Source organism: Ciconia boyciana, chromosome 9, assembly GCF_034638445.1.
Source record: "Ciconia boyciana chromosome 9, ASM3463844v1, whole genome shotgun sequence".
Classification (NCBI taxonomy): Eukaryota; Metazoa; Chordata; class Aves; order Ciconiiformes; family Ciconiidae; genus Ciconia; species Ciconia boyciana.
The window spans coordinates 495687-521788 of NC_132942.1; the positions used below are offsets into that span (position 1 = coordinate 495687).

Below are 26102 nucleotides of genomic sequence, written 5' to 3' on the forward strand. Positions count from 1 at the left end.
AAAGCCCTCTTGTTTTATTGCAGCACGGGAAAAGTCGCTAGGGCGATGTTACTGGCTGCAAATTGAAGAACAGTGGCAAGTCCTGTTGGAAAATGAAGCTGGAGGGACCTCCAGCTGGCCGTTCCGCCCAGCAGCCCCGCCGAGCCGTTGCGCTCCGCAGGAGGCCTTTGCTCGGCGGGGTGCACACGCAGGGGGCCGGGGCCGGGGCCCGGGCAGGGGCCGGGGCCGCGCCGAGCCGCGGCAGGGCCGCGGGCTGTGCCGCACACGCCTCGGCCGGGCTGCAGCCCGACGGGCCGGCTCTGCTGTCGGCGAACGGCGCGTCGCTGAGAGCGGGTGAAACGCCCAGGCTGTGGGAGACCGTCCCCGGGCGCTGCGGAGCTCCGCTTCCCCTTCTGCCGGGGCGAGCCGCCAACCGGGTGACCCGCAGCGGGCGGCGCCGCGTCCCGCCGGGTAATCCGGAGCCCCGGCTTCTCCCTCCCGCCCCCCGGCCGCGCCGGTGCGGGCAGAGGGCGCGGGGCAGCCGGGCGGCCCCCGGCTCGGGGCGGGCGGCCCGGGCGGGCGGGGAGGAGGCGCAGCCGCTGCTGCCGGCCCCGCCCCGCCCCGCCCCGCCCCGCCCGCCGCGAGTCCCTCCGGCCGCCGGGCGGGGGCGGTGCGGCTGCCGCTGCCGGTGCCGGTGCCGCTGCCGTGCGCGGTCCGGTCCCGCGGGGAACGGCGGCCTGGCCGGGCGGGGTCCCCGGCGCAGGGTGCCCCCGCCGCCCGCTGCGCCCCGCGGGAGGCGGCGGCGGGGCGTCTCGGGCTGCGCGGGGCGGTTCCGGCGGGTTCTCTCGGGTGACACGGCCGCGCGGGGAGCACTGGTGAACGCGACGGCGGTCGAGCTCTCCGCTCTCTTGGGAAACCCGCCGCCTCGGCCGCAGCCCGGCCCAGCGCGCCTTGACCGGGCAGGCCGGGGCCCCGGGCGCCTGTCCCGGGAGGGGGCGGGTGTGTGGCACGTCCGTGGCTGGGCTCCGGCCCTGGCGCATCTGCACCCCGGGGCTGGGACGGTGCTGGGGACCAGGCTCCGGCCTCGCGCCCGGGGGCTCGAGCCACTCTGCATCACGTCACCCCTGAATGACCACAGGCAGCTGGAACAGCTTACTTCTTTAATAGCAAAAAATGTTGCTGAGGGTTTTTTTGTCAAAAATGCTTTTAATTGTGCACGTTCCATCCTATCATCAGAGGATTTTGGAAATTATTTTCTTCTCCCCCAGTTCGTGTTGGGAAGTTGCTCCCCATCCCGCTCTTGTGCTGATCAGCAATCCCAGTGCAGCCATCGGTCTCCAGGCTGCCTAGTGCTAAGGCTTCCTGCAATTTTGCGTGTCAAACCGGCTCCAACAAAAGAAAGAGCAGAATTAAGAGCATATTTCCAAGGCTCTAGAGAGATTTCCGTTATGTGACTATATTTCACTCACTACAGATGGGTTCAGCTGTAGCTTCCCAGTGTTCCTGTGTCATCCATATTTAGTTAGCGCTTAAATCAGCACAAAGGTACCTTCTGTCATCCCTCCCACTCTGAAGAGACCTGACTGAGGTTGCAGGGTTGCACAGCTAGAAACGCTTCAGAGCGGGAGAGTGGGAGAGCAGCTGGCTGGGAAGCTGAGCTTCACAGCAGATCTCACATTCTGCAGCTGGCTGGGAATGGAGCTATTTTAAGGACTTTCGGGGAAGGCAGGATGGTGAGTATGGTCAGGGTGACCTACCTGTAAGAAAACCCAGGGAAATTGCCTCTATTTATTCTCCCCACCACTGACAGCTTCACCCACGTGTCGGCAGGATTGCTGGATCCGTTCTCCCGCCCAGGGCCCGTGGTGAGGGCGCGCGTTTCCCCCAGCACCATGGCCTGCGTTGGGCACAAACCACAGGCACAGCTCAGTGACTCTCATCAGACCTCGAGGCGTGTTTAGCTGCTGTCCTGCGCTGGCAGACCAGATGGTAAATACCCAGCCACAGCCTGCAGCTTCTCGATTTTTGTATGCCCTCTCCACTGAACCCACCCAGGAATGTCACAAATTACCATGCTGGCAGAGGGCACGAAGGGCCACAAGTCCACGTGTGTCGACTCAGCGAACACGTTCACAAAAGCAATAGTCTGAGGTTTAACTTTTCTCTTCTCTGCAGGCAGCTTTGCTAAAGCAAGGTCACAAAAAAAGTCTCAGAAATTCCTTAAATGTTTTGATACTGTGGTGAAGCTGTGCAGGTGTAATTGGTATATGCAAGACCCTATTCTTACTGCAAAAGCCTTGTATTACACCAGTGACTATTTCACAGCAACCCAACAAACTGTGTTTGATACTATACTCTAAATAATTTTCTAATGTGGCTTATAAAAGAAAAACAGGCTGTCATGGGCTGATCTTGCTATATTTGGGAAATAAATGCAGTATCAGCTTTGTAAAGCCATATGGTGGATTTATTCACAATCAGCAGTTCCTTTCAAATGCAAGTTCATGGCATTTAGTAATACATTTTCCAGTATACAGCTCAGCACTCTTCTTTTTCTTTTTCCTTTTCCAGCATATGATTTGAGAGCGGTCAGCTGGCTGCGGTTGTAGGCCACCCCTTGTCTGGGCAATGCATATTCAGCAATATAATTAATCACGTACATTAGTGAGTTCTTACAAACTCCTGTGTACTTCGTCATCAGTTTTTGTCCCCGCACAGATTTGTTTCCTGTGCTGCTGGCTGCTTTTTTTCCTTTCTATGCGGTGTTGCACAACAGTGTGACTTTTTGGCTCAGTTTCCTCTGGAAATAGTGGTTGTAAGACCACGCTTGGAGCGTGTGCCTGCACGGCCATCAGACCCGCTCTCCTCCATTACTTCTGGCGCTTGCTCCTCCTCCACCAGGTCTGGATGAGGGCTGGGGGTCTTGGAGGTACCAGCTCCGTGGGAATGTGGGCAGAGGGAGAGCCTCTTCCTGCCCTTGGGAAGGGGGGTGGTCTCCTCCCGAGGGAGGGGGCTCTGCGTCCAGAGCCAGTGCCAGGGACGCTGGGCGCTGGAGCCCTGGCACTGCCGAGTGGGGTCTGTGTGCAGGCAGAGGTGTGCTCAGCACCTGGCCGAGGCGCAGTCGGTCCCCATCACGGACCTGGTGGGTTTAGGGGAGAGGGTTTGAGCGCACGTGGCTGCGAGCAGTGGGCTGGCGTGCCGGTCAGAGATGGATGGACCTGAGGTGTGGCTCCTGGGTCTCCTCCTGATCCGACTTTCTCCCAGTGGAAGTAACTACTGACACCCGCAGGTGACTTTTGCTGTGGGCTGCTCTGGTCTCTACGGGCTGGGTCCTCGTGAGTACTGAGAATCGCATTATCCCTGGCGAAGGCCTGCGACCTCACTGGCTGTGCAGGGAGCAGGGGTGCTCAGCTCCTCTTCCTTACAGGACTCAGTCCTTACCTGTGTATTCCTTCAGGATCGTTGCTGCATATTGGAGCTCAGCAGATCCCAGCCTTCTTTGCTCGCTGCATTGTGGCTGATCCCGGACACAAATCTTTCCCTTGTGCCTATTCCAGCTGCTCTGCCCACCTGTATAATGATGGCACTTAGCACTAAATAGCTTCAATAAGGCCTCTGAAACATTAACTAATGAATCTGCACAACATCTTTGTGAAGGAGCTATGCATTATTTAAGGAACTCAGGGAGAGAACAGAAAAGGGACTGCAAGTGGGGCTGAGTTCAGGACTTGGTGCGTCTGATGTAGGCGTGCTTTGTACCTAAATGCTGAGCTGCTCTATCGCCCTCTTTACTCCTTTTGTTGTCTTGGTCTGGAATGGAATATTTATTTTCATAATAATGCATTATAAAATCCCAGCTTTCTAAAACATAAGCAAGGGGCTTATCAGTTCTTAATCTCTGCTCTCACTAACCAGAGAACGCAAGTTTACTCGTTGATTTGTAACTGGGTGACACCCTTTACTGGGCTCAAAAGCTCCTTCTTCTGTCTTGTAACACACCTTCTGCCCCGAGCCACAGCACACTGGATTGCTGTCCACAGCTGAAACGGGAGGCTGGCAGTGGTTCAGGGACCCGCGTTTTTGGGTATTTCTGTGGAGCACAGATACCTGAAAACTTCCATGACTGCATATGCAAGCAAAACAGATCAGTCCCATGTCTGCGTACGTGTGTTTACCCTCGTGTAATCTTGCGCCCTTTCATACGTGCATCTCCCAGTGCTGGTAAGCTGCTTCTTGGGCAGTGAAGCCTCAAGTGGACTTCGGAGCTCTTGGGAAGTGTGTTCCCTACAACAGGATCCTGCAACAGAAAAACAGGATCTCCAAGACCTGCCCAGGCCAACCTGCTGGGTCGTGCTCTCTGCTGTTCCTGGAGCTCGTGTGCCGTGCATACCCTACTGCCTGGCGTCTAATGCTTGCTGCTGTATTGGCAACATATGCATGAGCAGGAGGAGAGGGGGAGGAGGCTGAAGATGGCCCTTGCTGCGGAGCCCTCATTCCCTTAGGGAACCTGGTGCGTGACAGTTAGCCAGACAGCTCTCCTTGCTCTCTCTTGGGCGCAGTGGGAGATGCTTTCTGGCAGCTGCAATCCCAGGAAGTGCTGCATACAGAGAGGCAGGAGTCCGCATAAAACCATGCTGCTTATATCCCAGTTTTTCACAGAAGAACATATTTGGCTGTTGGGATCATTTATTTAAAAACATTTAGTGATGGATACATCCAATTGCCTCTGCTTTTCCCTAGAAATTGGTGGAAACGGTGAGAAAGCCAGAGGAACAGTCAAGAGAATGGTAGGGCAGTAGTTCACCATCACCGTGCATTTCTTTGGCAGCATGGCAATGCCAGATGTGGTTTCCCGCTGGTTTGGAGCCATTGCTCCATGTCCGTGGCAGCACAGCGGAGGTCACGGTTGGCGCCCCGTGCCCTGGCCTGAGAACTGCCACGCAGCACGCATCCGAGCTACTCCCGTGGTGCGTACCTAGGGCAACTCTCATCCTGTAACCCACAGTGAGATGCAACCGCAGCGTATGGTTTGGGGAGGAAGTTAAGCATGTGCTGGACGGCATTGCGGTGATTAGTCTGCTGAGTGTAATCGTCAAATTATACAGTTGGCTTGGAGCACAGCTGGAGGAATTGTTCAGGTGACTGAAAAAGCAGCACAGTAAATATGACCTAGGCCATCCTTGGCAAAGCATCGCTGTCTAGTGCAGATACTGCAGTGGATGTTTCTTGTGCAGTGAGTGTCTCCCCGTTAGAAACTCGATTAAAAGTTAGTATAAAAGTTAGTATAAAAGAGCCACAAGACGAAAATAACATCTTATCTCCTGCTGTGCTGGGCATGAACTGTTCATCTGGGGGAAAGAAACCTCTATTTCCTGGCCCTCTGCGAGTGTGCTGGCATGTGTTTCCTGTGTGCACGAGGATGAAAGATGGGCTAAGAGAAGTGTAGTAAGGAGCTGGCACGGGAGCAAAGCAGTGCTGGGCTGTGCATGCTGCAGGAGGAGGTGTGATGGATGAGGGAATTCCTGTTAGTCAGCTGTCCGTCCTTTAAGTGTTAAGAGACAGTCTTGGGTTTCTGAGGAGTTTCTTGATTTTAAATACTTTTCTTCTTCTCTTGGCTAGCTGCAAATTATCTCCTGAATTCTTCTAACAGTTAATGAAATTGGTCTATTTTCTTCTTCTTTCTTCTGCTTGGGGACCCCACTGCCTCTGGTGTGTGGGTCTGGGCTGCCATGATCCAGTTGCTGAAGCATCTTGTTTTTTGTATATGAGTAGAAACTGGTCAATACCATGATTCTATGAAACCAGTGACTCTCTGAGCAAGGTTGATACTGTAAGGTTTGAACTGCAGTTTGTTTTTATTGGGAGCTATGAAAACTGAAATGACTTTGAGCTGTCATTGAGCACTGATTAACGGCAGCACACAGTGGCAATGTGAAATGCATCGACCCCAAAGGATGTTTGGGTGTGCCGAGCACTGAGGATGCACTGCAAGCAGCGCAGCTGCGCCGAGGTCTGGCAGAGGCTGGGGGTGAGCACTCACTTTCGTGGCTCGTGGCCGTGTTTTGTGCCCCCCTGCCCGAGGGGAGACGGCTGCTGTCAGCGCAGGCACTGCATCTGCTGGCATCGGGTGTGATCTGGGTCACTGAGACAGAGCGAGCCAAAGAGCGTGGTGCTCAATTTTGTTGAACAAAGAGCACATTTTTTGTGAAATACTTTGTCCTCTCTTTCTGTAACATTGATGAAGTAATTTATAATAACACGGGATACTTTATGTGGCACTGTAAAAGCGTGGGCTCTCCATTGCTTGTGAAGTGTGGTGAGCACAGGGGGACTTTGCTGTCCTGGGATGGCGAATATCGGAGCTTGTCACAGAGATGGACTGAGGACTCTGTTACTGCTCACCGGTGTTCTAGGCATAAAGTCTCTAGGTCTGAAAGGTCAAGGAACTTGGTCAAGGTTATTAAAAAATAAATAAATAACTAAAAAATCCATGGTACAGTCAGGCATAGGATTTGCACTTCTTGATTTGTCTTTATTAATCTTCTTGTTTCCACTATAACTTTTCTTTTTTGCAGAGAAAGCAATGTAATCATAGCAAACCAGAAGTTGTGACTTTGGGCAAGTGAGAGACCGGTACTGAACTGCCCCTGGGCATGCGGGTGCTCAGTCCCTGCTCTGTTCACTCTTCCCCATGAACTCCTGTTGTAGGAAAACCTCTAAATTCTCTTTCTGCCTTATGCTTTATGCAAAGCACCTGGAAATTCCCTTAGCCTTAGCTCCCATTCTGGTGATAGCACGCATACCTTGAAGCAGTACCACTCCTTAAAAAGGAGCGGTGTCGTCACCCAAATGCACAGGGGTCCCCACCGTCCCCACCGGGGCCTGGGCCGTGCTATGTGTTGAGCACTGAAGATGGGACCCACGCGTGGCAGGGCAGTGTTCCTCGATGAGGGCTCTGAAGCGGTCCCAGGCTGCTTGCTGGAGAGTTCTTATTTCTCAGGTCACTTGCTGGGTGTATTTCTCAGGAGCGCTGGAGGGGAGGTGAGGTCCCGGTGCATCACGTGCTCTCGGCTCCGAGGGCCAGCTGCACACCGACAGACGGAAAGCAGCGTGACCCAACACGGTTCCCTCACTTCCCTCCTTCAGTCTGGGGCTGTGTGTGTGAGAGAGGGGACCCACCTGGATGCCTCTGGTCCCGTGTGCAGGGCTGGGGCCGGCATGGCGGGGACAGGGTGACTGGGATTTCCCTGGGGATTCAGGTCCCCAGACCTGAATGAGGTCCCCCAGACCTGGGCGATGTGACCTCCGGAGTGTGCCAGGCCCTGCGGGTGAGGGGATGGGCTCGTCCTTGGCTGGGGGAAGCTGCGCCTCTCGGTTGGCTCCGCACCAGCAAAGCGGGTGGGGGCCGTGCCGTCATGCGGGGCTGGGGACGATGGCTAGGCAGAGGCCAGCAGAGCCAACTCCCGTGGCAGCTCACAGCAGCGTTAATGCCCTTCGCTTCATCACTCACTGGTTTTTGTTTAGCATCACGGCTGGGCTTGACCTGTGCAAAAGGCACGGCTGGCAGGTTGTGTCCTCCAGATGCTTCAGTAGCAGATCCCGGCCCTGTGGGGCTGGGCTCTCCTCTGGAAGAGGTCTGTAGGGATGTTGGTCACCTCGTAGGGCAGCCACATAAAATAAACCCAGAATAAAATGTTCGGTTCTTGCCTGTAAAAAGACCTTTAACAGTCTCTCCCTTCTGCACTTGAGTTCCCCTCTTGCTCAGAGACCAACAGGCTGCCGGCTCCTGAGGCTGTGAAATCACAAGGACCTTGGTGCTCCAGCAGCATTAGGAGTCTGGCTTTAAACCTGAACTGTCCGTTGAAGAAAGATTTATTGCCATGGGTATTCCTAGGGATTTCATCCCTTAGTCTGGGCTGGATCAGATCACAGCCGGCTCTAAATCTGGGGCCATTTGTGTTGCCCCTCGTCCCCCCGGCAGCTGCCACAGCGCAGATCCCCGGGGCTGGAGCGGTGGCAGTGCCAGGGTGGGCACAGACCACGCATGGGGCTGGGCAGGGTCTCGCCGCTGCAGCCGCTGCAGCCCGGGAGGGTGGGCTATGCCCTGCCTGTCTGCACAGCAGTGTTCTGCAGGCGTCGGGAAGGAGCGAGTCGAGAAGCGTGTTGGTCCCAGGGAGATGTCTGTGTTCGTCGCAGGCAGAGCTCACCCTACAGCTTTCTGTCATTGGGTGCTTCTTCTCAGAGCTGTGGGATATCGGTGCACACACACATCCACACAAACAGGCAGACTCACGTGTGCAGACCATGGCAATACAAGCTTGCACACTGGTGTTTTTTCTCTTTAATCCAGTTTCTTAGTAACCCGCCTAAAGTGGAAATTTCACAACAAAACCAATGCATTCAAAAGCAGGAGCTGATGAGAAGGCTTCCCTTTTATTTTTGCCTTGATTCTGCCTTTAAATTCAACATTCCTCAGCTGAAATGAAAAACTAAGCAACTCACAAGCAGATGGCAACAAACGCACCGTGCTAACCCATGAAGAAAAACCATCAAGGTGCGTTTTTTGACCCGCTGCCACATAGTTAGATGTTACTCTGTTGAAAGAGGCTAATTGACTTGACTGTTTAACCTAATAGCAGCTTAGGCTTCTCTCCATCCACACTGTTAATCTGAAGTCTTAGGTGACAGAATAATTGGAGAAGAAAACAAATAATCCAATTGATTAAAATCAGGAGCAGCCTAAGAGCAAGAGGCAAAAGTGTTCGTCACTTGGGGAAACAGGAGGCAGTCGTGTTCCCTGTATGGTTCTTGTCCGTAGTATCCTCATGGGCACAGGCACCACCACGGGCTATTGCTCGCCGTGGCCGGAGCAGCCCACGTCCCCAGGACGGGGCCCTGGAGCAGGGAGGCTCCCAGCCCAAGGGTCTGGGAGCCCTGCAGCTTGCAGGGGGAGAGGGTCAAGAGTTGCGGGAGATGCTCATTTTCAGGAGACACGCAGGACCGCAGTGACAATTCCTGGTGTACGAGCAGGTCCAGACCTGAGGATGCCTGGTGCGGAGCAAGGAGCAAGGCTTGGCCCTGCGTGGGGGTGAGCAGGGGCTGCCCGGACCCAGTGCCTGGCCCCCGGGGGGTTCCCGTGCCTTCCTTGTCCTCCTCTCACTGGGGAGGCAAACAGCTCCCCGTCTTCTGGGGGTGCTGTATCCTGAACGTGAGCACACACACACTACACGGCAAACAAATTGCCTGCAGATGAGTCCGTTTACAATCCTCTGCTGCTCGGGCTGCCCTCAGATCTTTATCTTCTCCTGTTTGTGCTGATTTTGTAATTTTTCAAGGGTAGTTGTCCTTGAGAGAAAAGGCATTGCAGGTTTGCTGTGCTTGACATCACTCTCCGTGTTGTCTAAACTTCAAAGCCATAAAATTCACACTGATGAAATTTCACATGTGTAAGACTGGGAAGACCACGGAGAAGGTTTTTGATAGAATGTCATGGCCATGTTTTTCTGACACAGATTATGTGAGGGCAGGAGTGAGGGGAACATTGCTGTTATACCCTTGAGATTTTGTTCCATAAATTTGGGTCTCAGGAAAATGGAGCACTGTGACCTCTTTGCCACAGTCTGTTGGCAGAAGTTACATATGTTGGTGTGTGGATAGCTCTAAAATAGACTCCGTAGTCAGCAGGATTGTAACTGACTGTCTCTCTGGTTGGATGTGGCAAGTTGGAGTGGAAGGGCTAAGAGAGATGAAGCGTGGGAATTGCTTGGGACAACCTGGTGGGGACCAAGAGCTGCCGGTGCTAATGTCTGCAGTGCGCCCGGGGAGGAGTTAGGTGTGCAGTCTCTTATCCCAGGACAGCCTTCTGCAGCAGGACGGGTGTGTATTGCTACAGAGTAGGTGGGAGTGAGTTGCTAATACATGTGCACTCAGGATAATCATGTGAAATATACTATTCAAATGCCTTTTTTTAATTAGCACAATTACTTGTTTTAGGTGAGTAATCACGGTAAGACTGCATACACGTTGGCATCCAATTTTGCATATATATTGCGTGAAGAATGGGGTGTTCATGCCTCAGTACTACGCGGAATGTCCAGAGAACATACTGATGGATTGACGATGCTCATGCTAATGAATTGATTACCCTCCATGCGCGAATGTTTCTTCCTTTAAATGTTCAGAAATCATTCAAAAACATGACAAGAATGAAATCAGTTTTGTTTATTAAATTGGATTGAAGTAACTGGATTCCCATATGGACAGGGGCAATTGGATTTAATGTTACTTTGCATATTGTTCCAGTCTCATCTTGGTGGGGATAGTTGTCTGGTTTAGGAAGTAATTTTTTTTTTAAAGGGCAATAACATCTTAATGATCACATCATCACGTTTCAATGTAGACTTTTATACATAATGTAATACTGACCTCATTGCTTATATTGTTATTATATGTAATTTGGGAGAAGGCTTTGGGAAAGGCAGGTACGTGTGTGAGCACCTGCGCATGTTCATGTTCGTGTGTAACCCATGTGCTGGACTGGGCTGCTGCTTGATTCATGATTTGGTCGGGGCTATTAGATTTCCTTCCCTCAGGCATTTCATAATCTGTTTAACATAACACAGTCATTTGTCTTGTTTGCTGACTACTTAACAGATGGATTTGTGGTTTTCGTAATTACTATATGAACGTTAATAAGACGTGATATCTTTTATTAACAGTTTTCCAGGTTTGTTTTTCCAATGACATGAGGTAGATTATATGTAAATATTAGTGACATACAAATATTAGTTTTACAATGTTAGTGTTTTGAGAAGTTGTGCAAACTTTTAAGGCTCCCCATGGTGTCTTTTTTTTCCCCTCCCCTAAGGTATACTTCATAATTATTCTCTAGTAGCACAACTGGTTTTATGTTTTGTTAAAGGTTGGTCTCTCCTTAGTGTAAGGAGAGCATAGACCTGGCCGATGTCCTAAGCCACTCTCTATATTTATCCTGCCTATGTGGTGTTCTTCCATCCCATTTATATCCTTGTGTGATACTCGCATCCCATCTTTCCTCCCGGTGATTTCCAAAAGTGGAAATCAGTGTAAACGAGTACTAAGACTGTGTACCACACAGGAGAAAACTTCTCCCAGCACTGGGATGCAGTCGTTCCTGGGAGCTGTTGCTGTACAATGGCTGAAGAGAAGGATGGAAAAATGAGCTCTGTTGTCCTGAGAAATGGCGAGAGGCTGGCAGTGCAGGGCAGGGCCCCGCAGGGTTCGTGTTCACAGGTGAGACCTCAGTCACGCCCAGCCCTCGTCCTGGGACTCCGAAAACGGGGGCGGGGATTTTTGTTTTATGACGGAGCAGCCCCTTCTGTTACCCCGGCGGGGGCCAGCCGGGTACCAGGGCACACACAAGGGATGGGGACCCCATCCAGTCCCAGTGCCGTGCTTCCCCAAGCTGACATTTTTATCGGAGGCACCTGGAGGTCTCGTGGAGGAGGAGGCATAGCCCCAGGAGTGATCAGTCAAATTTGAATGCTGAATTTCAGGCGTTCACAGAGAATGAATGAAATGGGAATGACGTGGGAGGGAAGGGCTGCACCGAGGGCAGTGCCTGCCCGCAGGGCTGGAGCCACAGACGCTCCATTTGCTGTCGTTTGCCGCTCCCTGTTTGTGGCTCTGAGTCATGGAGAAGCAGCATTACCGACTGAATTTAGGACCATGTGCACGTAAGAAACGTTGAACGGGAAAAGCATAACACTCCCTGACCCTCCGTTAATGCTTAGATGCTTCAAACACGAACACAATTTAAGCTGAAAGGTTCCCTTCTAAAGGGCTTTGTTTTATAGGATGATATAGTATAACATACCATGTCATCATATAATGACGGTATGCAAACGCAGGCGTGACGTGAGTGCGGTGCAGAGTCACCCTGCCGGCATGCAGCCCTGGGGCGCGCAGCCGCCTGCCTCCGAGCACTCCCGTTCTGGTCTCTGGACTCAGCCGGGTTTCGGCAGGAGGCTCACATGCACCCTCAGTGCCACGGCTGCCATCTCTTGTGGCAGCTCGGCCATGCTTGTGGGACATGTGGCCATACAATACCAAAGAGGCGTGTGAATCAGAGCATGTTGTGATGACTTCTTGTGATTTTTCCCATACCAAAATAGTTTTGTGCTTAAAATACATTCTACATTAACCGAAGCATGCATGAGGCTAGGCTGGCTTTCCAGCACTTGGCTGAATTTCAGACTTAGTGTATTGCAATGCACTGCCAACAGACTGTATCCTTCTGCCAAGGCAGCTGGGGAAGAAACACGGTTATCAGCGGGCAGGCCCTTTGCCTGCGTTGGTTGTCGCTTTGTGAAGTATCACTAAAAATTTACAAACTCCTGTGAATGTTGAAACAGTCGGCAAGTAGATCACTACTTATAGGCTCTCTCGGTTGTCCGGCTTTCAGTATTGCAGCCAACAACTGCTTTATTTTGCCTTACCCCGTTTTGCGTTATCCACCAGCCTGGTTTTGAGACCCCATTCATCCTTCTGATGGTTGCAAAACTTCAACTAATCCCAATACAGGTCAAGATTGCCGCTCTGCCAGACGTGCAGTTTCCTTTTCTTTGGGGAATTAATCCCGTCTGACTGATTAGCATTTGTGCTTTCCATTTTACAAGGATGGCCAAGCTGCAGCTGGGTGTTCTCCTCTCTTCGGCTGCTAGATGACATTTGAGGACAAGCAGAATGATTTTTATAAAGTAATAATCCCAGTGCCAAGTTCGCAATGCTGTAAAACTTACTGTGCTTGTGTTAGAAGACGTGGGCAGCCCTAGTTTAATTTATACCATGATTTCATTACTTTTTGATGTAGTCCCTGTTCAAACTAAATGAAGGCAGTGGAGTAATTGCAGTTTAGGATATACAATTCAAAGTGACCTCATTGTGTTGGTGTCTCATATTGGCGTACATCCTTGCAAATAAAATCCACCTTTGGGGCCATACAAAATTGTGCATATTTAATGCTAATTTAACAGAAACAAATGCTAAGTAGTCACTCCCACAAATAGTATCTCATCCCAGGATGTGTGGGGAAGCATCTGAGTGCTCAGTGTAAATACATTACATGACAAACTTAGCTTTTTTCTGCACTCAAACAGATCCCAGTTTCTCCTTTTGTTGCTTCTTCTGATCATGCAGCTGATGGATAAACAGTTTAGAGGTTATTGGTCATTTGGTAGCTTCCCAGGGTTTTTTTGGGGGGTATTTTAATTACTGTGGTGTGTGATTGTCATCTTTGCTCCATGGAATTGTTTTTTGCCTTTGGCTTGATGACTGAAGTTTTTTAAGCAGGAGAGTGACGAATGAGAAGTGGTTTTTGGAAGCCGTTTCACACACACGTACACGCCAGCGGCAGCCAGTCCCTGAAGCTGCTGTGAAGAGCCCAGCCTGCGTACGTTACGTTTCGTGAACAGCAGATGAAAAGGGGTGCGCACGGCTGAGGTGTGCAGCCAGCTGAAGATAAGCAGATGACCTTCGTATAATTTTACAATATCTGTTCCACTGAAATGCACGTGCGAGTTCACATGTTCCCCTCCTATATGGTGACCTAACCTAATATAAAACATTTTGGGAGTTGCATCTCTGTATGAAATAGTGGAATTAACATGGTGATTTTCTTCACCAACTGAAAATAAATCAACAGGGAAAGCCAAGAAACAAAATGCTGCCTTTATTTTTCCATTCTGTACTCACTAGATTTAGTTATTCAGCCTCAGACTTCCTATAATGGTTATCTCTTGAACAATGTTCCAGTGTCATCTTGCATTCTCTTTATCCCTTGTATCACATTTCGCTGCAGCAGACTGTAAGCACTTCGGGGCAAGGAGCCAGTATTTATGTATTACACCGTGCCGTGTACGTCGGCTGTGTGCTCTATATATAGTGCTCCAAGTCCCCAGGAGACCTTCTGCATTGGTGTCTCACGACAGTGTTTCAGACCTGGAGACCCAAGCGACGCCAGTCGCTTTGGCTTTCCACTGTCATGTGCGGTGGAGTTTGTTACGCCAGTTAAAAACCAAAACCAAAGGGACAAACAAAACCCCAACACTGACAGAAGACCTCATTTGCAGCACTGCTCAGAGTAGCTGTTTTCAAGCAAAAACTTACTCCTTAGCATAGACTGTGCTCAACTGGTTCAGATGCACTGATGCTGTAGCATGTGGCCTTAATCTGCATAAGTGGCAAATCCTATTTACTGTGTAAGTATTTAAGCTAATTATATCTCTGATGTGAGGAACATGTGACAAACAGTTCACACTGTATCCTTTAAAGGACATTGAAGTCTTGGACCCTCATGAAATACTCTGTGCCTCATTCCATTTTTGGGGTATCATATGTGTTCTGGAGTGTATTTAGCAATAACATAATTAGTAATAATACAGCAAAAATGAATATGTTATGGCTAGATTGTCCGTAAAGGAAGAAATAATTCATAACAAATTTTCATGGAAGCGTCGTGTTTGCATTGCAGTTGCACGGTTATGGTATCTGTTGCATTATAGGAGTGATTTGGTAAACAGAAAGATGTTTTGGCTTTAGAAGAGCTGCATTTGAAATCAAAACTCCTGTGCTGATGCTTTAAGTAAGAACAATATTGTTTGTCAGGTGAGACTGCTGTATGAAGGTCTAAGCTGGCTTTGCAGTAGCTGCAGAGGTGCCAGGAGATGGGAGGGCTCATGTCCATGGAGGAGCCATCAGCAGCTGCGGGGGATCGGCCCGGTGGCAGCAGGGCCCATTCGCACGGCAGGGAGGGCGGCGCAGGCCGGCACCAGCGGCGGTTGCGAGCTGCCTCCAGCAGCAGCGGTGCGGGCCAAGCCAGCCGAGCCGTCAGCGGGGATGCTCCGCCAGCACAGGAGGCAAAAGCCTGGCCAGCTCTTCACGAGGTGTTGATGCGTCCCCTGAGGCTTCCTGGGCGCGGTGGGAGCTTTGTGTGGTGCTGGGCCCTCAGCCTCCCGCACGGAAGGCTGCCCCATCACCTTGCTTTTCAGCTCTGTTTAGCGCTGGGGCAAGAATCCTGTGGTTAAAGTATGACCGCAGAGAGCAGGATGCCTGATTCCCACAGACGCTTGGCTTCGGGAGCATTTCTGCAGGCTTTCACGGACATAGGCGAGATCAGAGCCAGGCCCCTTACCTCTGTACTGGTTTTGGTCGAAGTCAAAATACTGGTAAGGGGAAGGTTTGTGCATGGGGAACTGGATGGGTGCTGGTACCCCGAGTGGCTCTGCGTACAGAGCGGTGTCCGCCTGGATGGGCGATCACAGTGAAAAAGTCAATTCCTTAGTGGCGGGTTGATCCCTGCCCTCACAAACCCCGGCTGGGGGAACGGAGGTGGGCACGCGCGTGCTGCCGAGCAGTCGGGTTGCTGAGGCCGCCAGCCCCGCGCCGGGCTCGGAGCAGGTCGCTGCGTCTGAGGCACCTGTGAATCCAGCTGGAGCCCCGAGAAGCCGCGGCGCTGACAGTGGGGTTGCTGCGGCGCTCAGCGGCATCGCCCCGCTCTCGGGAGAACGGCAGGGCGATGAACTGCGGAAAAAAAGTCATCTTGCTGAGGAATAGCCAGTAGATAATCCAGGTCTACTGCTTAAGAGACATAGCAATAAGAGTCTTCTCTTTCTAATTTCAGTGTAGCCCATTGTTACTTCTCCCTGATTTGTCATGTCACCTTTGCAATCCATAAGATAAATATGTATTTTCTTATATATATAAAGTTCTTATGTATATATAAGAACCAGTGAACAGTATATCCGAAGTACACGATGAGATAATACAAAGGAAATACCTGAAAACATGGTTGAGAAAAGTTATTTCTTATCTGATATATATGTATATCACAGTCTGAATTTGCAGGAAGAGGTCCTACTCATTATTAGCCCTGATAATTGCAATGGTTGTCAGTTGCCACTGCTCTCAGAAGAGCAGAGAACAAATTGTGAAACCTTGATCATTTAGCACAAAAATCATTCTCTTCCGAATGGTTCTGCTGCGATCAAAGATGCCGTGATTTGATGGTTGCACTTGATGACGTGGAAGTGCCTGGCCCCGTTTGGTGCATTGGGAGCTCTGTGCTGACACAACCTTTCCTTACCGCACATGCAGTGTGTGCACAGGCACACACAGACACACTTACACGTGCAAATCTGACACTACCTGAGCAAAATCTGTGTAGTTTTGCACGGAAAAAATGTGTCCCACTAGCTTAGTTGTAGCTTTTTGGTGTGTACGAAGGGAGAGCAAAGGTTTGGCTCAGAAGAAAACAAGCAAGAAGCACTGGCAATGGGCACTGGATGGGGCTGCTCGAAAAAAGGGCAAAAGCAGTAAACAGGCAAAGGGAGGCTGTTTTCAGACCCTGGCATAAAATGCTTAGTAGGGAAAGAGTAAAAATGAAGAAAGGCCTGCTAAAATGCCACAGAGGCTGGTCAGTCTCATTGGAGATAGGAGAGAGAGCACGTGGAGAGCAGCTATTCCCTGAGCCGGGCTGGGTGCGTGGCAGTGCTCGTTACTGATGTGCTGTTAATCATACACAGCTTGTACCAGTACCGGTAACAGCGCGTAGCAGGGGTGAAGGCCAAGTAGATCAATTTATCATACGACCTTTGGGAGGCAGAAGTCTTTGCCTGCTTTGCATTCGATGAACTGATTCTTCCCTTTCTGCCCCGAGGTCCTGACCCCTGTTCTCCATCATTCGTGAAGGAGAAGGCTGCAGCTCGCCCTCTGCGTGTGACCTGACTTCCCAATTTTCTTGATCTTGGTTTAATCCAGTAAATTACTGGTCGTCCTGAAGTCATGCTAATTAAGGTTCATGTGATTGGGACTTCATCCCGGATATGAGTTACAGCTTCCCCAGCTTTCTGACGTGACTTGTACTTGAAAACGTGAGAAACAAACTGACTTAGTGTAGTGAAATCACGGTCAACTCTTGTGGTGTGCTACAGGAGAAACAGAAGGGCACAGCTCCAGAGCACGGGCTGGGGGATGCGCAGGGGGCTCAGCGAGTCTGTTAACCTGCGGTGGGATTCACAGACATTCTCCGGTGACCACGCAGCAGCCCAGCCCTCCCTCTGCAGGTTAAGAGGATGGCCCCGCACGAGGTGTTCACCAGGAGGGTGTTCATTCAGAGCATGTTCTCACCTGAACTGTGCATCCCTTGATGGCTGGATGGGAATGGTCTTTGCTGGCGAGCGCAAGCTGGTGCCCTTCCCGAGCCTTCCCCAGGCTCCCTGGGCTGTAAACAAGCAGTGTTGGTCTCTCTGGGTACTCAGCCGTTTGGTGGGGATAATACTTGCTCACCCACTGTGAAGTGCTTGGGTGTCCATGGTCCTCTGGAAGGAAAGGTCCCTGGCCTGGTGTCTGTGTCTCTGGTTCTGGATTGAACCACCGTTGTGCTGGACCGGGCGCTGCTTTGAGAAGGCTTTGGGAGCGTCGGGCAGCGTGGCAGGAACAAGCACGGGCTCCAGCCCCTGTGCTTGGGAGCAGGGTCAGAGGCGCTGGGTGAGTGATAAGGTCCCCAAAGGTGCTTAAGGAGGCTCTCTCTCTGGGGGCTGTGCAGCGCGCTCGGCTGCAGGGTGACTGGTGTAATTGTCCAGTTACTGATAGTGATGCACTTGCATTGAAAGGCCTTAATTCCTGATTCACTCCTGTTTTCCCACTGGTGCCTGGACTTGCCCTGCCAGGTTATGTTCCCCTTGCGTTGCTGGAAACAGTATGTTTTGTACAGGGGGTATGGCTGCCCAAGCCCTTCAGCTGGGCGTGGGTGGCAAGTGCAAGGGCCGAGGGGTCAGTGATGCCCATGGGTTCAGGGCCATGTCTGAAGGCAGGACCACACGCAGTCAGTTCTTCCCAATGTGCCGCTCGGAGATGAATCCTACCAGTCCCGCGCTGGATGCCCCAGGCAGTCCCACATTTGCACCTCCAGAGGGAAGCCTGGCTTGCAGGTCGGCTCTGGCTGAGACGAGGGAGCCACTAGCACCCAGACCCCTGGGTTCAGCAGGAGCCGGACCCCTCAATGTCTGCTGTGGTCGCTTAGAGGTGCTGCTCCCTGCAGCAGCGGCTGGGGCTTCCCACCAGCCATGGCTGTCCCAGGGACACCTCGCCTATGGCATCGGGTGTGTTCAGCACTGGGGATCACAAGAAGCTCTGGGTTCCTGTAAAGTGGCTCTTCCAGCGTGTGCAGCACGAGGGTGCCTGCCCTGGGACAGCCCCTTTCCCTTTGGGGCCATCCCTTAAATGCAGGCCAGCCAGCCACCAACCCGATTGGCTGACACCAATTACATGTGGGATAATAGGAGTGTAATTACCTGGTTTTGCTGCTTAATTAGCTCTCAGATTTGAAGCGCTCTGTCTACTGGAATCTGCGAGCCGAAGGACTCGGAGCACATTTATAAACGCATTGGGAACTGGACATGACGAGAGAAATTGTACAAGAGCTTTAAGTGCTCTCCCTCTCAGAATACTGATTTTATGACATGACCTTCATCCAGATCAAAAATTAGGTGCCCATTTTGGTGTGAGCTGCAGGGTGGTCATGCTAGCACTGGTTTCCCGTCCCGCACAGAGGTGGGCTTTCAGTTAAGGCATGCTCCCATACACTGAAGTTACACAAGCCTGGTTAGTGCAGATAGTGGTGGCCACCCATTGTGTTGTGTCCTTAGTTTGATAAGTCTACAAGAACTCCTCAGGAGAAAACATCTTTCCCACATAAGAAAACAACAACGTGGAGTCAGCTGTGTTTTCAGAGGGACAGTCGCCTTTCAAAAGCCAATATGGTCTAAGGGATTGCATCACTTTATGAAGTAATGATTGGCACAATGAATGTCATGAATTCTAATTAATTTACATATGCATTAAAGTGCACTGTCAAGAAAGATGGTATTTCTCTTTCAAACAAACGCAATTAAATATTTATCCCCGTTGTGATCTACGGAAGGCACAGTTAGTGCCTCTTCCAAGCACCCCCGCTCCCGCCATGTTCCGGGTTCCTCAGGGAGCATCTGCAACGCTCCAAAGCGGTGTCAGCTCCGGTGCTCACCAAGAGCGGTGAGGAGAAACAGCCCATCTCGCTGTGCCCGCTGATGTGTCCGTTTCCATAAAACAGATCATGGCATGTGGAGAAGCTGCACAGCAACTCAGTCTTCCAAGGGCCATCTTCCTCCGTGTAGCAACGGCAGTCGAAGATGCTGCAGGGTGGGAGCTCGTCCTGAGAGTGTTTCCCTGTCCCGCCCCGGAGCAGGAGGATGTTCCACCCGCGCGAAGGGGCAGAGCGAGGGCAGCAGCATCCGCCCGTGGCCTCAGGCAGCCGTGCTGCCCGCACGCCCTGCGGCTGGGGCAGAGCAGAAGGGCCACCGGGATGCCCGCTGCCAGCCCTGTCCCCTGAATTGGGGCAGCGGAGCTGTGTGCGTGTGCCATCGCCAGAGCTTCTCCGCACAGGCTGACCTCCCGGCATTGTCCAGCGAGTCAGTGCGTCAGTGACGGCACTGCGCTAACGATCAGTTAATCAACAGAAATCATTCTTACAAGTTTAAAAGAAATGTTGTTATCTAATAATATATTAAACAGTTAAAAAAATGAGGTTAGTGCTCTAACCCAGACCAGTAATTAGGAGAATAGATCTAGTGCTCATGGATGTGAAGGTAAAATAAATGAGGTGAAGGAAGTTTTGTGCTGAGCATAAAATCGGAGGTTTGATTCAATTATTGTTAACACACTGCGTAGGTCCCACGGAAACCTGCGCACAGGGGCTCTTAAACCTGTTCCAATTGAAGCATAAATCAATGGAGTGGAAAGTGTCCTGGCTCTTCAAGAGATGTCCAAGTCTGTAACATGGTAGACACCTGGGGGTTTGGAAAACAGTGACAGCTACAAGCTGACCTTTGGCGAATTTAATCTGCAAATGGATTCCTGCTTAGGACAGCTAATGCTTTTAGTTATTGTAAAGGCTTGTTCCTGGATTTTAAAAAGCTGAGAATAAATTGATTTCATGATGCAGCTCCTATGCGTGTTGCATAACAAACAGGTGGCTTGTGGATGTATTTAAATGATACGGTGTATTGAAAAACTTTGCAAGACTTATGAATACATGATTATAATTCATGCACAATGGGGAGAATAATTTTTCTAGTTAATAAAGGAGAAAGGACTTGGCACTTGTTAAAATGGAAATACACTGAAGACGGAGCCTGCTGAAAAGAAAGGGAAGGAGGTTGCTGATTTGTGTTTATGTTTCTTAAATAATATTCATAAGCCTTGCAGGGGCTTGTTATTCAGCTGGGCATTGCCTTTTGACTGAGGCTTGCCATCTGAGATGTGAAGGGAGGATGTGATACGGTAACGTTTGCTTATTAAAAATCTGTCTTTATTTTTCTTTTCTGGAGTTGGGATTGTTTAAGCTAGATTGCTCCCGTGTCTTACACGGCGTACACATGTGCACCCCTGCAGGCAAACGCACATGGTGGGCAGAGGTAATCTGATGCCTGGGTCTAGTGTTTTGGTTTGGTTTTAGCCTTCCTTTTCCTTCTCTCTTTTCCTGAGGGAGGTCCGTACCCTTCCCTTCCCTGTGGAGGCAGGAGACTACAAGCACGGAGGTGTCGGTTGACTTGCCCAGAGCCAGCAGCAGTTCTGAGTCCTGCTGTGCCGTGTTCGGGTCTGGTCCCCTGCGCTGGAGCATGTACAAGGAGCAACCAGCAACACAAAAGTTATTTTTAAAGCACGATGTTACTGCTGTGACTCTTTCTGGCCTGCAAGAGAGCATCGGTAAATACATCTCTTTGCCATGAAACCACGGCCAGGTCTTGTGCCTGGTCACAGTGAGTGAATTCAGACTAGCCTGTGGATCTCGGCTGCTGCTGCAACCGAGAGCAGCGTCAGCCACAAACATGATGTGTTTGCTTAACTTCAACATGTGCCTGGTGTTTATAGCAAGGAACTCGCATTCCAGGATAATTCAGTGAAGGCTTTGGGCATGGAGACTTCAGGCTCATGCCTGTCTGATGAATGCTTCTGGCTTGTCACATCAGTAATCCCCGTATTAATGAATGGCCAGTGATGTGATGTGGTTGACTGACAAATCCTTGAAGTTATATATGCGTATGAATAAGTGCCAGAGTTCTCCAAGGTGCAGTTTTACAATGCCTTATATCAACCTCCACGTGACAGCATGTCAGAAAACGTCCTGGGGAGGCAGGCAGCTGAGAGCCTGGGAATTCACCTTTCCTCACAAGGTCATGACACGGGGCAGAAGGAGCTTTCCCTCTCTCTTGCCTCTCGCCTGAGAGGATCCACACGCTCCTCCAAAAGGCATGCGGCGGTGCTGCGGTGCTGCGGTGGCGTGGAGCGCCCTGTCCGCAAGACGTGCATGCTGGACGTACCAGAGTCCTTGAGCCTTCTCGCTCAGTGATGCTATCTCCCGCGCTTCCCCTGAAATAAGCACCTCCCAGGGAGGCAGTGCGATCTCAGCAGAATAATAATGTCGGCTGTAAAATCTTGCACCTTGCCAATGAGATTTTAATTATGATACTACAGTTAGGAGAGGAAATCGAGCTGCAGCACACCACTGTATTCACAATGTTATCGAGCATCTTTGTCCGTTCCCTCTGCATCCTTATTTCCCCTCTGGTCCCAGTAACAATAATGCTCCCTGCTGATGTGGCTGTCAAGACAGCTCCTGTCGAGCTCCACGGTTCCTGCGGCTGACCCCAGCCCTGCGCCGTGGGGGCTCGGGCGGCACTGGGCTCACTGTGCTGGCAGGTGGGCACGCAGCGCAGAGGGGTTGTGGGGCCTGTGCCCGTGTGTGCCCGGCACCCCTGCTGCACCCAGCCAGCGCCCAGCACTGACGACGATCCTGGACAGAGCAAGGGCTCTGCCGCTACCGAGGGTGATGCCGAGGCAGGTCTGGATGGCGGGGCAGGGGGGTGCCGTGGGGTGCAGGCCTGGGTTAGACCCCAGGGTGTGTCTGTGTGTCCGTTTCCCTTCAGCAGCCATCTGGGCGGAGGAGAGCGACGGGCAGAGGGGACACTGCGAGTCGGTTGTGGCACTGACGCGCGAGCGTGGAGTCGTGCCCATGCCCCCGCTGCTGCCCAGGGTGCACATCGCTGCCTGCCTGGGGACGTCTTGTGTCCTGACACTGCGGTTGGGTTTTACGGCCAACTTCAGGTGCAAGAGCGAACAGAAGCGGAGTTGGGGGAACTTGCCCCCCATGAGTTTCTTCCCTGTGTCTGCCAGTGGCTCAGTCAGTGCCAAGGCTTATTTCTTCCTGGACTATATCAAGACACAAAACCCTCCCAAAGAGTAATTGTTTCCCTTTGGCGGGCAGCAGGTGACAACGTCCAGAATGCAGCCTGTCCTTTCAGAGACGTGCCCTGAAAAGGAGAGCCCTCCCTTCCCCTATAGCCCCTGTGCTCGTGCTCTTCCTCAGATGTCACCGATCCCCCTGCCCGCGCTGACCTTCACAGCCTTAAACCACCGAGCATCCCTGCCCCTTCCCGACCGGGTGAGCCGAGGCGAGGCACCCGTGGGCACACACCCCCTTGCCACTGCTGGCATGGCTACCCCCATGGCCCTTGCTGCATCCCCTGTCCCAGGACACCCGACGTGTACGTGCTGTGGCTCTTTTTCTGCCAAAAAAGGGCCTGGTGTCAGCCCCCGGCTGTGTTCTTGTGCTTGCGGCGGGCAGGTCAGGGAGCAGCACTCCTTCAGGCAGGGGCGTCCCCGGGGGCAGGAGCGTCCCCGGGCAGGAGCATCTCCAAGCAGGGACTTCCCCCGGGGGCAGGGGCATCTCCGGGGGCAGGGGCATCCCCGGGGGCAGGGGCAGCTCCGCGCTCCGCCCGCCCCGTCGGGCACGGCGCGTCCCGGGCGGGAGGAGCGCGGCGCCGTGCCGTGCTGTGCCGTGCCGAGCCGAGCCGTGCCGTGCCCAGCCGTGCCGTGCCGAGCCGAGCCGTGCCGTGCCGAGCCGTGCCGTGCCCAGCCGTGCCGTGCCGTGCCGTGCCCAGCCGAGCCGAGCCGTGCCCAGCCGAGCCGTGCCGAGCCGAGCCGTGCCCAGCCGAGCCGTGCCGTGCCCAGCCGAGCCGTGCCGAGCCGAGCCGTGCCGTGCCCAGCCGTGCCGTGCCGTATGGGAGGAGCCAGCGGGCTCCGCCGCCCCTGCGCCCCCCCACCGCCGCCGCATTTCGCGGCCGGCCGCCGCGGAGCAGGGCGCGGGGGGGGATGATGGATCCGCGGCTGCGGCTGCTGACGCCCCGCGCCCGCCAGCCCGCCGTCAATGGAGGAGGACGTTGAGACCCGCAAGATCAGCAGCAGTTTCCTGCGAGACCACAGCTATGCCACGGAAGGTGAGCGAGTGCCGCGGGGGCGGCAGCGCCTGCCCGCCCGCAGCAGGTGGGGGCCGCCCCGCCATCCGCCCGCATCGCCCCGCACCTTCCCCCGCCGCTGCCCGCGCCCCCGGCCGCGCTGGCGGGGCCGCTGCTGGAGCCGGGGCCGGGCACCGCTCCCCGCCCGCCGGGCCGGGCCGGGCCGGGCCGGGCGGCCCCGCGGCGGCGGGTGCCGGGGCCGGCGCGGGGGTCCCGGAGGGTCCGCGCGGGCTGCGCCGTGCGGCTGACCCGCTCCGGTGACTCAGCAGCGCCGGACCCGCTGCATTCCCGCCGCCCTCCGCCGAGCCGGGCTTGCGGGGCTCCGGCCCCCCGCACGCTGGGGCCGCCGCGCTCGGCGGGGCTGGTCCCTCGGCGGGCGCGGCGGCAGCCGCTCGGTAGCCGGCTTGTCGCTGTTGCGCCCGCTGCCGAGCCGGAGAACCGAGAGCCGCCCGCGGCAGCGCCCTGGGCGCGCAGCCCGGCCCCCCCCCCCGGGGCGCCCGGAGCTCCGCAGCTGCCGCCCGGAGCGGGTCGGGGCGGAGCCCCCCCCAGCCGCGGCTGGCCCCTCCGGGGGGCCCCGGCGCCCTCGCCCGCCGCTGGGCTCCTCCGACGCCTGGGGCGGCCGGCGGGAGCGGGGAGAGCCCGGGCCCGTCCGCGCCCCTTCCCCGCCGGAGCGGAACCGGCGGGACCCCTGCCCGGCCCGGCCCCGCCGGGGCCAGCGCTGCTGGGGGCTGCTGGGCTCGCTGGGAGCTGGCGGGTGCGGGCGGCCGCGATTTCGAAATGCGCTTTATTGCCTTCTGGCTGCATTAGTGGCTTCCGCAGGTAGCCTGTGACTGTAGCTGTGTTCGTGAGGTCAGGAAATAGGGCAAATACTAGTGCAATTCTTGTTACAGAAATTAAATAGTCGTGTCAGGGCTATTTTTCCTACAAGCCTCTGCAGGAAGAAATACGTATTCTGACTTGTGTGTTGCAGAGGCAAGGAGATGCCAAAACTGTTAGACATGCATAATGTCATAGCCCCGGCCAAGCTTACGGGTGCATTTGAACACGATTTCCCGTAATGGCTCGGGGAGTGGAGGAGCCGGTGTGGCCATGTTCAGTTCAGGCGTCGGAAAGTGAGCTGCAGGCTGCACATGACGCTGCAGCCTGCCACAAAGAGGCAGGCTGCACCAGCGGAGGTGGTGAAGAAGGGATGGGGACAGAGCAGCGGCTGCCTCTGCTGTCCTTCCTGACAGCCGAAGAGCTGTTGACTTCATCAGCTCCATCACGACCTCCTTTTGCTCCCTTATCTCGGGAGGAAAATGCAGCTGCTGTAAAGCAAAACCAAATCCCCCCCATCCCTCCCGGTAGCCCTGACACCTTGCATGAAACTTCAGAAAACAGACTCCACACCAGAGAGTCCGAACAGGCTTATTAATGGCTTAATTAGTAGCTGAAGAGGCTTTCCCTTACTGTTTCATTCTCCTAAGGCTCTAGAGGAAGCCAACGTAGGACCAGACTTTGGGAATTTTATGACTCCAGCACATGGCTAAAGGAGGGTTTATCCAGCGGCAAAATCTTCGGCTTAATATAGTACTGGAAAGCTTTGGATACCTGGCAAGCCACAGAAAATGATCATATGCAAGTTCCTGTTGCTTGTGTGTAGCTGAAACGTAACTGCTCGGCGTTGACAAACCCCAGAGGCAGGGGAGGTGACGCCCTGGTGCATCCCTGGCTCCGCTGCTCTCTTTGGCGTGTCTCACGCCACGGGGCTGGGTGGCAGGCGGCCACGTGGAGGCCACGCTGGCTTCTTCACAGCCAGTTTGCCGGCGCAGGGGTGGAGGGACGTTTCTGCTGGGAGGGATGGCATGAGGTGCTTCCCGGAGGGTGGTGCAGCCAGGATGGGGCTGAGCTCCTGTACTTCCCAGTTGCCTGGCTTGCACCGCCTTGTGCTGTGGTCCATGGAAGGATGAATTTGCTGTTGCTGCATTATAAAGGCAGCTGCAGCAACCAGAAAATAAAAAATCGGAAGCTAGCTGCTCTGTTGTGACCTGCTGAGAACTCGGTTTTCCTGGCCGGGAAGGATGGAGGGTTGCGATGAGCCTGCAGTGATTTCAGCCGGTGACACCGGGAGGTCTGGGGATTTTCCAGCCCAAGATTTCAGCGATAAGATCCGGTCCGTCTAGTAATCGGTGGTGAATTTCCCCAAGCTGTAAGCTGGCTTTTTCAGAAGAGCCTTGGGCGTCACAGTAGAAAACTATAGCAAACCTCTCCATAGAAATGAAATAGCCAGCAGCGTTTGTGCAGTAGGTGCCCGGCTAAGGCAGGGTGATCCCCGTCGCCGAGGCGGGGCTGGAGGAGGTACATGGGAGCGTTTAATGGCTGCGTATCAGCTGGGAGTTTCTCTTCACCTCGTGCTGTTTAGGACTTCTGATTCTCCGTGCAGTTGTTCTGCTAGAGGAAGGCTGGATGCACTTTGAAATGGTAGACCTTGCTAGTGTGGAAAAAAATCAAGGGAGATAATTCAGTTTTATTTTTTCTACATGTGAAAGCAGCATATGCCTAGAACGATGTGGTTGGTAACCTGTCCTCTGTTTAAAAAAAAATCCTTTCAAAGCCTGTTCAGAAGGTGAAGACTTGCTTGGAAATGCAGGCGTCTCTGGTGTGTCAGCTGAGGGAACAAATGGGGTTATGCAACGTGGTGAAGTGAAGTGCTGTTGTCACTTAAATAGGTCTGGTATTTTTATGCAAATGCGGGGTGAGGATGGTATTTCAAAC

At 53.3% G+C, this 26102-nt stretch overlaps 1 protein-coding gene across 3 annotated transcripts in view; it reads left to right on the forward strand.

Moving 5' to 3' along the window:
* Nucleotides 1-26102, forward strand: part of PPP2R2B (protein phosphatase 2 regulatory subunit Bbeta) — a 114782-nt gene that overhangs the window by 13264 nt on the left and 75416 nt on the right. Inside the window, exon 1 of one of the 3 annotated variants that reach the window (XM_072873490.1) lies at nt 23178-23330. The exons of the other annotated variants lie outside the window; for them this stretch is intronic. Within the exon in view, the coding sequence (XP_072729591.1) occupies nt 23261-23330 (70 nt within the window). The 5' untranslated portion in view covers nt 23178-23260. Of the gene's footprint in view, nt 1-23177; nt 23331-26102 lie in introns of those variants that run through there. 3 annotated transcript variants of the gene reach the window in all.